The following is a 15,672-nucleotide window of genomic DNA, read 5'->3' as shown; positions in this document are numbered from 1 at the left end:
TCCCATGAGTGACAGAAAACAACAGAGTGTCTGAAGGACTGCTGCCATGAGAAGACCAGAGCAGCTGTAGTAGACGTGGGAACCAATGCAAGTTTATTATCAGCTCTGCATCTGACAGAAGGTAAGACATCATGTTCAGCTGAAGGCTCTCTGTGGGGCCACTTCTGTGAAACTTACCAGATAGGAAGTTTGTGGTATTTCATTGTGTGAACAGCTTTTTTCTTTTACTATGCATACATGTTCTCTCCCATACTGCACAGTGACTTATGTTTGAATCCTTCTTCAAAGTAGTTTTAATGGTCATTTTTTGATACTTGCAAAACCTATGTTTGTGGCCAATGTCCACCTCTTAGCCAGACATCATGTTTCACAATAGATGCCCTGCCCTAATTACCCAGAAAGGCTGTTTTCTTTTCATTTGTAATCCTGTTTTAATCACGAGAACTTAGCACTAATGCTACCCGGCTTGACAAAGTTATAAAAGGTGTGTTTTAAATTTTAAAGCCACTAATCAGCATTTTAGACCAGTGAAAGACTGACTAAGAGGACTTTTTTTCTTTTCTTCTCCTTTGGTGTTCAGTCTTTCTCAACAGCAAGGTGAAAGTGGGTGCAATTCAGTGACTGAATGTTTTACAGCAAGCTAGAACATGTCATAACCATTTTCATTACTCCATTCAGAAACCAACAGGAACTCTCCTTTGTATCAGCAGGGTTGGAGTTGTGGAGAAAAGTAAGAGTGCTCCTGGAGAGAGAGATCAACTGGCTTCAGTGGTGCATATCGAAGCGATAACTACATCAATGAGGACACCTGGCATGGCGGTATTCAAGCAACAGAATGTGGGAGATTTCTATGAAATTGGAGAAGAACTGGGAAGGTGAGGATTCTTCGAAGTTGTTTAATGAAGCATGTTCAGTGGAGGATATTTAGTCCCACGTTTTAGAACATGAGTGTCTACGCTTTGTGTGAGTCAGAGGCTGATTCAGCTCCCCTGCAAGTAGCTTGACCCACAGTGGTCCTCCTGTGTATGTGGGTATGCGAACAGCTGGCTTTTTAAGCTTGAACTGGGGAGTGTCACTGCGTTAAAGTAGGCTGAAGTTTACGGCAAGAGATAACGTTTCAGAGGTAAACACTCTAAGAAAACAAGCGATGTTTGGGAGGAGTTTTGCCAGTCCAGGAATGTAAATAAAATCTGATTTACTGCTTTTGTGAGGGCTGATTGTGGGGGGGGGGGGACTAGTGTGTTGAAGTTGATCACCTATGTACAGAACAGACATCAAGGAACTGTCCCCTGGGGAAATAAATAAAAGGAAGTTGGCAGAGTGCAGTATGGATTGAGGAAGCTACGCATCCATTTCGCACGGAAGGACAGCTTGGGCATGTGCACCAACAGACAGAGAGGGTGTAAAAGGAAAGTGTCTGACCTCTAACCTTTCACTGTGAATCCAAGTATGTCCCTGCGGTTGTAAATGGCTGCAGAGCATCTGGACCAAAATACAAGTAATGAAACTTCATCAAATTTACAAACTAAAATGATTGTTAATAAAGCAGATTGATTGAGAAGCCTTTATTACTGATGATTTACTAACATTTATAATTACACAAGAGAGTGTCCCAGAGATGAGCTGAGAACTAAAAAGACAAGTTTCATACTGTTCACAACTTGGCAACTCAAAATTTATTTATGGTCTATTATCTTTTATTAATTGACTTATTAGAATAAATAAATCCATTAGTTGAAATTTAAGAGTTCTGAAAATCCTTAAAATATTTATTTGTTTCTAGAAGGTTTATAAAAGGTTGAAAAACTCTTTATAAACCCCTCAAACAAATAACGGACATGGAAATGTATTAAAGACTGATAATATCACTGAAATGTATTTGAACTGAAAACAACTCAGCTGTGAGCTGAGCTTTGTGCATGTTCAGTCTTCCTATCATGAAAATCAGAAACTTTAATCTATCCTGATTCAAAGCTGCAGATTTCTAAGACTGAAAACAACTTTTTCAGTCAGACATGTCATAGTTTCTTTACAAATTCTGCAGCTGTACTTATTTCGCTCGCAGTTGTTTTGTCTTGCCGTGACAGGTTTGTAGATAGCTTCGGAGGATGCGTGTCACCCGCCCACACCGTTCAGCCCTCTCCACTACATGCCACATAGGAACTGTTACTCAATTGTCCTCTCAAGAGGGTGGGGGAATTTGATGAAGGGGGCTAAAATGGATCTGTCTGGTGTATTTAAGATGTTCTGTGCTCTGTGGAACTGTTCAGCCATTTGCTGGAGGAAAGTTAATTCATCACTCTGCCCTCCCGTTGACAGAATTTAATGTCACGGGGCCCCAAATGGTTGCACTCGGGGTCTCTTTCCACAAGTGACGTAGACTTTTGAGTAAACCTATCTGGAAAACAACCCTCTGTTCGATATGTGAGGCATTTACTGACAACTGTACCTGTCTTTCCATCTGAATGATGACACAGATGATGACATATAGTAGGAAGTGTCACAGTGTGAGCCCACAGCTGCCACTGTCCCTGTAAATACCGGTAAAACTGTAGTGAGCTGTTACGCAAGTTATCATCATGGCAAGACTGAGAGAGATGGTGGAGCTCTGCACAACAAATTCATACCTGTCCTTGTTTGGTTATAACACCTGAGAACTTTTATATTTATTATATATGTTGTAGCCGTAAAACAACAGAATGAAATAACACCCCTTTTGTAAGTAGTTGAAGAAGCCCCAAAACTTTACAGTGCCATTGTCTTTGCATGCCTGAACAAAACTAAAAGTTTTGAAATCAGTAAATACTGACTCAGTGGAAATAACAGCTGCTCTATAATGACTTCTTGACATGTCTCACTTTGGTTTCAACACACAGTTATGGTTCTGTGGTGTTTCTAAGCATGTAAGCGGTATTGCTATGCGGTTGACAGTAAGTCCTTCAGGTTGTAGATCCACCACTTTGGTCCAGAATTCAATATTTTGACAGCTATTGGAAGGATTACCAAAAGATTTGAGGCATTAATGATCTCTGAAAGATTGCTACTGGTGACTCCAGGACTTTTCCTGTAGCACCACCATGAAGTCTGTGTTTTTCTGTTCCTATAACATAGGGTATATATGAACATTTATTCTCACCTCAGGATGAATTATAATCACTTTGGTTTTCCCTAAGATTTATTCTAGCGCCTTTATCCAGTCAGAATTTTAATTCCAGATTTACAACCTATTTCCATCAGCCACAGCTCTACTTTAACTCTAACCCAATACAGTAACATAAAACCTGCTAAACAGCTACATGTTAGATTTGTTATTCTGATCATTTTAACATGCTAAAGTTAGTATTTAGCTATAAATATAATTGTTATTAAATACAATCTCTCAGCGCTGTTAGTGTGACTGTGGATTCTTGTTGTAACTCAAATCTTTCATTCTAGCACAATCGAGGAACACTGAAAACGTCACATCTCATCGTACCTGGTATTATAAGTGTACTGTATCCCCAATTCGTATTTGGGCACTACAATGATAATTTTCTCAAATTAAATTAGCTCGGTAAATTTTTTTCAGTTTGCAGAAGTGTGTTGTCTTTTGAGAGGATGCTGGGAGGGCAACAATCGGCTGCAGTATTCACACACTCGATGTGTTGAAGTGAAAAGAGTTGACAGTCGCGAGGCAGACAGCTGTTGCTGATCAACACAGTAGTAAAGTCCTAGAATTTCTCCAAGGGATTTACTGTACACAGTGTATCTATAGCAAAGGCAGTAGGCATGTATGCATAAGGAGCAGGACAAGAACATTTGTAGAGACAGACATGCATGCTATTGAACAAGTAAAAAAAAAGTGTTTATTCAACTCCGTTCCCGTTTCTCAGAGGTCTTCCTGTTACTGTCGGTAAATGGCCCTGCTGCTCCACAGATGCTCCGTTGACAGGGGGGGGCACTTAAAAACCAATGGGAATCTAGAGAATCCTGAACACTGGGTTGAAAATGTTCACAGATTTTAAATAAATAGCAGATCAAATGTTTCTGTCTTTGTGTTTTCAGCACAACAGAAGACATAATCCTGCAGAAGTGATATTTTCTGTAACGATGAGTCATATTTTAGAAGTTTTAGCTGCTCCCCAAGCCCCCCATTCGATTTGCACATTAGGATAGGGCTTGGTCAATTATGAATCTGGCTCTCTTTGTCATGCTGCCCCAGAGGTTGTTCAGCTGAGAAATGTGTTTAAATATTGGGTTGGCGCCACTTGTCCGAGCATTCCTCCAACCTTGGCTGTGGATAATGACCTTCAGCTGTTGGAAGTGGAAACTCTGCAGAGAGATGGTACTTTCAGCCCCACCGGCCGGCTTAGAGCTAAGACAGACGGCACGCCTGGCCCGTTGTGGAATACCACTCCTAGCATCACCGCTCTTTCTGCTGTTACTCTACACTTCCTAACAACGCTGAAGCAAAGCCCCGGCACTGACATTTGTGTTGTGCACTTTCTTGCATTTGGGCTACGACCATCATCGCAGGGGGGGGGGGGTATTCTGCTCAGTATTGTTTAACAAGTACACCAAGGGCACTCCTGCTGCTCCTGCCATGTGACGGTTCCTCCCTTTGGGGTCCTTGATGCCTGTTTTTGCAAGAGTAATTCACTGAGGGACTTACCCTCCTCTTCAGCTCACACATTATCATAGTCATCTCTAACAGGGTCAGCCTTTCAGGGAGGACTCAAGGGTGGATACATCCTGTGAATAGAACAGTCAGAGATTTTACACTGCTGCTGTGCTTTATAACCCCAAAAGCTCAGTTTTTCGTTTTCCTTTGCAGCATGTAAATGTGACTCTTTGTGGAGCACTGCTATAATTAGTATTTCCCCACCGTCTCTCTCCTTCTCTCCTCACTCCTTTGTTGGAACATGTTTGCGCACAAATTAAATGATCTTAATGATAACTACCTTGATCTTTATGATTGAATAGAGACCTTTCCCTTTCCAGAACCAGGAAGCTAAACTGAGGCGTAAAATGTATTATTCAAAAATATTTATTTTTTTATTAGACACACTGGTAAAAACAACCTTGCCCTACAACTAATCTCATTTTGTGCAGCTTTTTAAGTTTATAGTTTGCAGTGTTGCATCGTATTTGAAGTTTTAAATGTCCTCACTCCACTGTGGTAGTCACTGAAAATCTGTGCTTGGATGGTAAAAGTGCACCTTATTGTCATTTTTATGTTGTTTTTTGAGGAAGGTATATTTAAAAGGTGGCTTAGTGTCTTCAGTGGAGCTGCTGCCAGATGTGACTGTAGAACTGAGGCAGCACAGGACAGGGTGTGCCTCAAAGCAGAGCAAACTGGATCGACCCTCCCACACTGAGGAGAGGTGACGGAGTCAGAAGTTGCTGTAAAATCACAAAGACTTTGTATTTAACCTGCTTATTGGTTTTGTGATGCGCTGCTGCTATCTCTGTGTAAGCACCATTTGAAAGTATGAGCCATGTGTCTTCCGTCTCAGCATGCCCTCTCCTTCTCCCCAGCAGCAGGAGCAGAGAGGTGGCAGGTGGAGGAAGAGCCTGTGGGCGTTGCTATTCTTAGCCAGCCTCACACAGTCACCCGGGAGTCTCTGTGTGGACAGTTATGTCCAAAATGTATGAGATGCCTCCAAGTTATTAATCTCTTCCTCCTCTTTGTGAGTTCTTTAGCAGTGCCACAACATGTCTGTGCTATGTTGGAGAAGTTGCTATAAATTCCTGTGTTCACAAGTTGTAATGTTTTACCCAGCCATTCTGAAAGTGTTTTCCAGCTCTGTTACCACACTGATGCTTCTGTGGCCTGATGGTGAGGGATGAGTGACCGAGAGGCTTGTTTCACAGTCTGAATGTAGAGAGAGGGCAGGTCAGCCCACAGCAGCAGGAAGTGCTTGATATCTCAAGTGCCGTTCTGATTATGAAACCATAGAGACTCCCCTCATATATTTAACAGGGCGACTGTGTTGGAAAATGTTTTTACACTTCTCATTCAGCCTGTCAGTGGGACAGTTATGAGTGAAATGAGTTATGTTAGGGAAGGGTGACAACAAAGGAAAATGTTTCACTCAATAATTATTTGTCATGAGCACAAATCCATCAGCTCGAACATGCAGAACAAGAACACAAACATCCAGTAAGAGATAGTGTCCAAGCCACACCTCTGTTGTGAAATATTTAGTTGAGTTTTTGGGATGTTTTCAGAGGACTGAACTCTTGAGGATGGCTAGAAATTTGGCAGGAAGTGAGATGGAGTGGGAGGACAGAGGCTCTGTCTACACAACCGGCATGCTTGATTGTTCTCTGTCTCACCGGGAAAGAGGAAGTGATGGACTATACTGCAATATTTCAGCCATTTTTGACACTTTGCAGCTTCCTCTCAGATGTCTATCCATCGAGTCATATCCTGTTCATGTGTGAAAAATGTCATCGTAAACTCTTGTCCATCTTTAAAGAAGAAAATGGTACCTGTAGTACACTTTACACAAATAAATGTGAATGAAAGATTTGAATCATTTGTCAAATCACTGTAATATTACCATTAAGTGATGTCAGAGTTATTTTTTTCCCCTTGTGTCTGAAGTGGGCAGTTTGCAATCGTCAAGCGCTGCATAGAGAAGAGCACGGGCACTGAATACGCTGCCAAGTTCATCAAGAAGCGTCAGAGTCGGGCCAGCAGACGCGGTGTAAGGAGGGAGGAGATCGAGAGGGAGGTGGACATCCTGCAGCAGCTCCAGCACTCCAATGTTGTGGCACTGCACGATGTGTACGAGAACCGCACAGATGTGGTGCTTGTCCTCGAACTGTGAGTCACTGCACAACCCAGCAACACGTCACAATATCTGCTCAGATACGAGAATAAAGTTTGATCATGCTTGCCAAGTCACACCAGTGTCCAAACGTCTGTGTATGATGTATATTTTTTTGTAAAATGATCAGAACCTAAAAACCATAAAGCATGTTTTATTGTTTAAATATAAAAATGTTTTGTCAGCGCAGTCTTTTGAATGTTTGAGATTAGACCCTGTAAAATATTTCACCTCCCATGAGCACCTGTGCTGGTGTTCATGCTCTGATCTGTGAGTTTATATTTGTGAATCTGAATTGTTTGTTGAAGCTGTGTTTGCTGGAAACTTTTTGCCAACATCATGCGTGCCAGAACCGAATGTCTCTCACAAAGCCAATAAAAAAAGAAAACGAGGCCTCAGAAGGCCAAGTGAGCGCCTGGATACTTGGAGGGGCCTAATTAAGACTAATTGAAAACTCAGTCTAATCCAATTCATGTTGAATTGACTGGTTGGCTGTTTTGCTGCAGGATGACACACTGTCCTTCATTCAGTGTAATATGTTTACTTTGTCTGACTGTAAAAAGAACATCGTGATTATTGGCTGCCAGCTGGTCAAAAGGCTTTATTTTATTACATTTTGGAGAACTTCAGGGATTCCTAAGTAGGACAAACTGACTCCAAACAGACCTGAGTTGTCACCATAAACAAACATATCTAAGGCATTCAGGACTTGCGCATCGAATTCCTGACAACACACTTCAGATAAAGTTCTGGAGAGACCAAATCTCAGATTATCTGAGCCCACAGTCACTGAGTGTGTGTGTGTGCGTGTGTGTGCGTGTTTTGCAGGGTCTCTGGAGGAGAGCTGTTTGACTTCTTGGCTCAGAAGGAGTCTCTCAGTGAGGAAGAGGCCACTCAGTTTATCAAGCAGGTCCTAGATGGAGTCCAGTACCTCCACTCCAAGAGGATTGTACATTTTGATCTCAAGGTACAGCATGCTCCATCTGTGCTTCACATGTATATTTTTATATCTATATTTGTCTTGTGTTGAAGATCCTTCACCTCCACAACAACTGCACTGTAATGTACATGCAATGTCAAAAAGGACTTCATGTGAAATATATATAGAGCAGGTGTCTAATGTGCGTGTCAGTAGAGTCTTGCTATTCTGATTCACACATCCTTCCTGTTTTTTGTGGCCGACATCCAGACTCTCAGATGCCAACACCATAAGGTTATCTCTTCGCTTTCAGAGAGCAGCGTTGACCACAGCGCTCACTGAAGGCCGAGTCATGTTTTTCTGCAGCTCCTCTTCGCGCTTGATACATTTGGCAATTAAGGGTTAAAGAACACGCAGTGAAGGGCTCGATTCAGACCCACCCAAAGCCTTGATCTTCCGTTCACAATGACAGATCTGTGCACTAATTAGTGCTTGATATAGTCTGTGAAATCAGACTCTCTCTGTCCACTCAGTATGGATGTTATGTTTGTGACCTTTGCAATGTTTTATAGGAATCCAGAACAACACTGAAAAGTCAAAATCTTGCCTGCAAAAACTTTGCTTAACCACTTGAACAGAGTAGCATGACTAGAGTAGAGTAGGAATTTACTTAATTGCATTTATGCAAAGAGTTAGGTCTGATTGATTCTACTCTCAAAGAGTGGAAACTACCCTGTACAGAAGAAAATGTGCTCCATTTCTGCTGCCAGAATACAAAAAAGTGACAAACGACCTCATCATCATTTATGTAAACCAACACAAGGACGAAATGAGGCTCAGGAGGACAATACTAGTTGTGCACTATATTTCTACACAGCAAGCAAACTAGGTAGGCTAGGCTAACCAAGGCTGGCCATATTTAGAGCAAGTACATTTCTTAAATTTCACCCAAAATGCGGCCGTGTCAAGTAAACTCAAACCTACTTCGCAAAGCTTTCAAAGGTCTGCAGTGTACGAGGGGGGTATTCCGTCTTTCACAGGTGTTCAGGTGTATTTTCCCACTCGGAGGTCAGAACTTTCCCATTTCCCAGTTGTTCATGAAAGCACCATCAGTGCTGAACATTTTCCCAACAATTTGTTGTTAGGGTCCAATAACTTCCTGTTGTCTCTGTTGAATATCTGGCAGCTGGTCCAGACCAACAGATAGTCCTGTACATAACCCCTATTGTTACTCTATGGCTTTTTAGGATTTAAATGAAATAGGCACAGTGTTACTTAGTGAACTTTAAATTATTAGATGGACAGCTAAAGCTGGATTTTGATACTTATGGCCTGGCTAGCTGTTTTCTTGTCTTTGTGCTAAACTACACTAAGTTAGCCGGTTGTCAGCAGAAACACCACGTTTATATGATCTGCAGGCAAGAAAGGAAGTGAATAAGCAAAAATGCTCAGATGTCTTAACTGTCCATCTCATATTGTTCTCTAACAACTATGACCGTAACTGTTTTTCTTTAATGCTTACACTAAAGGCGGCTTTATCCAGGTAACTTGTTTTATATTTTATTTTGTTTATGTATTACCCAGTCTTGGTATGAGTATAAATCTGGTGACAAAGTAATGTGCCTCTCTGCTTTGTTCTTTGTACTTTACACCTCTGCAGCCTGAAAATATAATGCTGCTGGACAGGAATGTTCCTCTACCCAGCATCAAAATCATAGACTTTGGACTGGCACACAAAATAGAAGCCGGGGCCGATTTCAAAAACATTTTTGGCACGCCTGAATTTGTTGGTGAGGTTGTTTTTTGTTGTTGTTTATCTTTTGGCACTGTTGCACTGTTTTAGAGGAGGCTTGGTATTTTGCCTGATGCTGTTGGTGATGTTGAGTGTGTGCTGTCTATTTTCAGCTCCAGAGATAGTCAACTATGAGCCTCTGGGATTGGAGGCAGACATGTGGTAAGAGCTTTTAATTACCTCTGACTCTGCTGACTGCCATACAACAAACTGCAGCGCATAACTTTGGATTAACATTGTGCTGTTTTTCACAGGAGCATCGGAGTCATCACTTACATACTGTAAGTTGGGGGGTGATTTGTGATTATGACTGGGAATCTTAATGTATCTGGGGAGATTATCGGGGGAGGTCCTAGTCAATGTGTGAATGTTGTTTCAGTTTGAGCGGCGCATCTCCTTTCCTCGGCGACAGCAAGCAGGAAACGCTGGGAAACATCTCGGCGATGAACTACGAGTTTGATGAAGAGCTTTTCAACAATACCAGCGAGCTGGCCAAGAACTTCATCAGAGAGCTCCTGGAAAAAAACACGAGGTAAACAGAGTGGGCCGCTAACAAACAGCTGATGGTCAAAGGTCAAGTCTGACAACTCAATACAGAGCTCAGTGTTAGAAGTTTCACTGTTAGAAATCCTTACTTACAGTCCTGATCCAAATGAGAATAAAACACTACTCAGTAAACATAAATCTCGAGCAAGGATTTAGACTCAAAATGAGCTAAACAAACATTATTTATTCTGTAAATACATTTTTACAGACAAGGTATTGTGTAATACTTTCTTTGTACTGTGAGGTCTTCTTCTTATTTCCTAACATGTGTTTTCATTTGAACGCACATCCAGGAAACAAAATATTGTTGTGAAAGTTCAGTCTGACTGTATTCCTCAGAGCTTCACTTCCTAATGCATGACTGATCAACATGCTCCGGGCCTGACGGACTTGTTCGGGTGTGTTTACTCATCTGCATTTTGTTTTTGTGACAGAAAAAGGTTGACGATACAAGACGCCCTGAATCATCCCTGGATTAAGGTATGCTCTTCTTGGTTCATGCTGTATCGCTGCATGTTTTTTCTTTTCTACTAGTGTTGCCAGCGCTTCACATTTTAATTCAAGAGAAAAATATGTGACCGTTTACGTCAAAGGTAGCAAACAGGAGAGGCAAATCTATCTTTTTGTGTGCTAAGAAATGTGACTGCAGTCTGTAAATCCCAGAGTTCACACCCACTGATGTGCTTGTTGGAAACATACTGAACCAAAGTTACTGTATATTGTATTCATCTCTGAACAACACACCTCTCTCTGGGAAAATGTATTTCACCCCTCATCTATCATCATACTTCGCTGCACTCATCTCATGAAGCCTCATGATCTCTGAAAGAGTCATTTTTGTCTGGAAGTTCAAGTGATGAAACTAATTGTGTTTTTAATGGCATGGAAATTTAACACTGCAATGTTGAAGACGTCTACTCCCACACTGGCTGCTGAACTGCATGTGAATGGTGTTTTGCTGTGGAGTCTTCGTCTTGTTTGGATACAAACATGAAGCCAGGAGACTTTACACACTCATCAAGAAGGTTTGCTGTTTTTTTTGTTTTTTTTTTGGCACCCTTACCAGCCCCAGCCATGGCTTTTGCTGTAGGGTCACCCACTAATCCTATAGTGCCTCCAGTCTGCTGGGATTTTCGCCACTGTGTGTGTTTTCAAGATGCAACAATGAGACAGCCTCTCACTAATGTCCTCCTCCACCCTTCTGTCTGAAGTCCCGTGGCCCCACCGAAGAGGACAGCACTGCCCGTGAGGCCGAGAAGAGAATGGAGCAGCTGAAGACAAAACGTTTAAAGGAGTACACGATCCAGTCGCACTCCAGCATGGCCCAGAACAACACGTATGCCAACTTTGAGCGCTTTGCCCATGTGGTGGAAGACATCAGCGCGATGAAGACGGGGCTGTCAGAGGTGGCAGGAGCCCACCACACCTTGCAGGGTGACATAGAAGCTCTGCTCGCCATCTACAACGACAAGGAGGCCTGGTACAAGGAGGAGAGTGAGGCCGTGAGGAAAAGGCACTCCCAGGCTTGCTACGAGTTTCGTAAAGTGGAGGCCACCAGGAGGCTGCTGCAGGAGGACGTTAAGGCCTTAGATGCCAGTCTGGAGAGTATCAGCGGGAAGTACACCCACAGGCAGAGCCAGCTGGACGCTCTGAGGCAGGAGCTGAACTCTGAGCTGCAGTGGCTGCAGGAGGTGATGAGCTCTCTGCATTCTGAAGGAGCCAACGGCAGCATCCATAGCGGCAGTCTAAACCGGGCACTGCAGGAGCTGCTGCAGCCGTCCTGTGCAGGGGAACTGTGCCCCGAGGCCGAACAACCACTCACAGAGTCCGGCTAACACACACCAAAGGAGGACACAACTTTATTGACCTTAAAAAAATCTTAATATGTTTTTGAAAATTAAACTTTCGTTTGAATTCAACACATAGATTTTTTTCCAACAGCACACATTTTTGAATGTGTAGCTGTGTCGTCTTTACATTTTCTTTATTTCTTTTTTTTTTTTTTCCCCTGTGAAAACAAATAATTCTTGCGTTCTGTAAAACAAAACTTTTTAGGTGAAGAAATAGTCGTTGTACACAGAGGAACTTTAGACAATATGCTTATTTGTTTTCTTGCCAAGTTATAGTTAGAGGAAAACCATTTTTTCTCAATTTTCACGTCTGTATGGTTCATATGAAGCCACAGGCAGGAACCAGTTTGCTTATCTTAGCTATTAGCACATCGTTTGAATTGTAGTGCACTTTTTTTTTCTTCAAAAAATGTAATATCAGACATAATATATGCCTTTGGTTGTCTTTGGACAGAGCTGATTCGCTGTTTCCACCATTTTGTAGTCGTAGTCTAAGCTAAGCTTCCCTTTTCATGGGCGAACTGTAGGGTTGTATTGCTCTCAACTCTCGGTAAAAGAGAGTTGAGAGCCAAAGAGCCAAAAAGTGTAGTTCCCAAGCTATCAAACTATTCCTTTCAGTGGGTTGATTGTGGCACAATATTGGGAATTATTCTCACTTCAAAGCGACAGATGATAAAACTAAAGCTAAATATTTATCCATGTATTGTTTTGTAGAATTTTTATTTCAACAAGTACCCCAATGAAAATACAAGCCAATATTAATCTTTAAAGGTTTTTACTGCATCACGACCAGAAGAAGACACACAATCAAACGGCAGTTCTTTTCAATGGAATGTATCGGTTCACATTTTCTGATTGATTGATTGATTTTTGTCATTCCTTTTCTGTTTTAGTCTGTGTATTCATGTTTTATTTTTAAACAATGGTTATCATTTTTATGAAGCGACATGTGTAGTCATGAATATTTAAAGAAGAGAAGAGTTTTTTTTTTTATGGATTCAAATGTGCACTTTTACTGAAAGATACATTTATTTATTTAAAAAAAATCTTATTTCTTTCTTGGAGATGTTCTGTTAGCTTACAGGAAAAACATCTTTGATCAAATCTTGTGTTTAAAAATGTTTCACTTCTTTATCAGTGCGTTGTTGTTTTTTTTGCATCTCAACACACTACACACTGTTTAGCCTTTCATGTGACATTTTGACTGTTGTCAACCCTGAAATAAATGTCAATCATTTATTATGTATGCAGTTTCCAAATTCCTGTGATCAGAAACTTCAGTAGGTTTCTTATGTATAAATTAGAGAGTGTTTGTTGGCATACTGTATTAGAAACTGTTGGAACATTTGACATTGACATGAAAGATGTTTCTTCTGCCATTTCATCCCTCGTTGTGTCTCCACAGCCTCTGAATCCCAGACAGGCTATGGTGAAGAGGTTGTCAGTGGTCAACTTGGAGAACTTTAGGAGACAGTATGCCCGACGCAGGTGGAAGGTAAAGTGCAGTATGTGGTTCCAGTTACATTATTTTCTTACAGCAAATTAGGTTTCTATTCATTCTCTTTGCTTTTATTTCTTCAACAGCTGTCATTTAGAATTGTGGCCTTGTGCAACCACTTAACGCGGATCATGAAGAAGGGCCAGAAGCTGCCTGAGGAGAACGGGGTAGGAAAGCACTGTCGTAAAGTTAACAGCAGTGAGTCAAATCAGACATAGGGTGACAGTTCAGCATTCTTGCCTGAAGTTAAGCTAAAGATTGATGCTGCTCTTATGTCTATACGCCAAGTGTACAACAGCCACTTAGCTTAGCTTAGCATAAAGACTAGAAACAACAAGCCCCGGCTCTGTTCGAAGGAAACCAGATCTGTCTACCAACACCTCTAAAGCTCACTAATTAACATCTAATCCGTCCAATAATTGCATAATTGTCTAATTACCCATACAATGAACGAGGTGTTAAGGCGCCTAGTTTTAAAAGGGGGCGGGTGCTGGACTTTTTCATTGGCCGGGAGCAGTGACTTCCTGAAGTCTCAGGTGGTTGCTCAGCAATTTCACAGTAACAACATGAATCTAAAAAGTTACTACTCCAGGAAATCATCCAGCAAGTTGGAGGTGCAGGTTCTGTTTCCCTCTGTTTCCAGTCTTTATGCTGGGCAACAAAGGGTGGCCGCTGGCTGCAGCCATATATTTATTGTCTTCTCATCTACCTCTTGGCAAAAAAGTAAATAAATGTACAGCATTTGTAGATCACAAACTATTTCTTCAGGAGTTCCAGCTTTAGTTACTATGCATGTTGCATTGGAATCAGCACATTATGTGGCATACTCTGGTGCCACTGCCTTTCATAAAATACCATAATCCTTCAATTTTGTGAGCCTTCTCCAGCTGTTGTCATCCTCTCAGCACAATATGAACAGTACAGCTGTTTCTTATCTCTAACGTGTCATTTTTTTTCAGAGGGATTGTGAAAGTGACCAAGAAGAGGAGGTTATGAAAAGGAGGCCGAGGACAAGAAAGAGAAGCAATACTTCCTGAGAACAACGCCAACGTTACAGTTGCTAAACCGTGACTGCACCTTTTTAAAACACGCTTCGCAGCTGTTACTTGTCATAAGGATTTGAGTGATGTCTGTAAAAGCAGCATCTTTAAAGGTCAAAGCAACTTTGTCTTTTTCATCCACAAAGCCAGCACATGATCTGCTGCATGTTAGATAGCGTTCTGCCATTTCTAAATTCGAGCTACTGTTTTCTGGCACAAGAAGTCATAACTAGATTGTCTTTGACAGCAACAGGAATGTAGACAACTTCCTCTTATAGTATATAGTATAGTTATAGTATAACTGCAGTCTTGAAAATAACTACAGCTGAGTATTGACACATAAATAGATTCCTTCCCTTTTATTTTACATATGTGGATTTACTGAGGTGTTATTGTCCAAAGTATTGACAGATAAAGGGGTTTAGCACTGCAAGGTGACATGGTGGTAACCAAATGTTTACATGTTGTTCTGCTTACCACACAGTGGCGTCTGTGCGAACGCACTGTTTACTGTTAACCTGTTAATTTGCCGCCTCAAGAATATTTACCTGAAGCCTGTACACTATACAGAGCAACCTGTTTACTGCATGTGACATAGGATATTATAATTTGCTGTAAACTACCCTCATACAATAACTGCATTTCATCTTGCATGTACATAAAAACAGTATATAAATACTTAATATACATATGTGAAGCTAATTTTGCAATTTAACTTGTAATGCATTTGTTAGGTATCGCTGTATTTTGATGTATTTATGGTGTAAATAGGCGTAATTCAGTCAAACGTCTTAAGTTCACTTTTACATGTATCTTAGCTCATTTAATGGAGCATTCACTGTTTTCAACACACAAATGTTTTTTCTGTATACTTGTATGAACTGTAAATGGAGAATCTGTTTAATAAATTAATGAACATGATTCTTTTTTGTTGTCGGTTTTTATAAAGTCAAAATTCAGTGATTGCATCACAGTGTGATGATTTTTAATATTGATGATGACTATTGGGTAAAAGTCATCACAATCTGTTTTCTTTCAGGGCAGTCATGTGATTTGCCTGTCAAGGTTTGATCACATCCTGGTGCTTTTTACAATCAGAAGTCCCTGTTAAACTCAAAGACTAGAAGAGTTACACGTATACGAAGAAGGAATTCTCTAAGCATCAACGAGCACTAATTGTAATAATGCATATTCTGCGTTGGCTTCTGCTTT

The 15,672-nt window shown here is 41.1% G+C and overlaps 1 protein-coding gene across 4 annotated transcripts; it reads left to right on the top strand.

Moving 5' to 3' along the window:
* Window positions 1–31: 31 nt before the first annotated feature.
* On the top strand, window positions 32–15,371 carry dapk2b (death-associated protein kinase 2b). 4 transcript variants are annotated; one of them, XM_069708742.1, is made up of 12 exons: window positions 32–121; window positions 711–875; window positions 6,590–6,811; window positions 7,644–7,782; window positions 9,395–9,524; window positions 9,640–9,688; window positions 9,781–9,807; window positions 9,906–10,058; window positions 10,507–10,552; window positions 13,328–13,417; window positions 13,507–13,587; window positions 14,380–15,371. In XM_069708742.1, exons 2-12 carry the CDS (start codon window positions 799–801, stop codon window positions 14,455–14,457), a joined length of 1,092 nt encoding a protein of 363 aa, XP_069564843.1. In that variant the 5' UTR covers window positions 32–121; window positions 711–798; the 3' UTR covers window positions 14,458–15,371. The 4 variants fall into 4 exon arrangements, with proteins under 4 accessions (XP_069564843.1, XP_069564844.1, XP_069564841.1 ...); XM_069708743.1 differs by having other exon boundaries at window positions 13,507–13,618; window positions 14,380–14,468; XM_069708740.1 differs by lacking the exons at window positions 13,328–13,417; window positions 13,507–13,587; window positions 14,380–15,371 and adding an exon at window positions 11,284–12,992.
* Window positions 15,372–15,672: the final 301 nt, after the last annotated feature.

Source organism: Brachyistius frenatus, unplaced genomic scaffold (genome assembly GCF_029030835.1).
Source record: "Brachyistius frenatus isolate BFR_SWC_R1_liver_20210118 unplaced genomic scaffold, ASM2903083v1 Contig_77, whole genome shotgun sequence".
NCBI classification, from domain to species: Eukaryota; Metazoa; Chordata; class Actinopteri; family Embiotocidae; genus Brachyistius; species Brachyistius frenatus.
The sequence above is the reverse complement of the archived record's forward strand: the minus strand, read 5'-3'. Positions and strand labels throughout refer to the sequence as shown.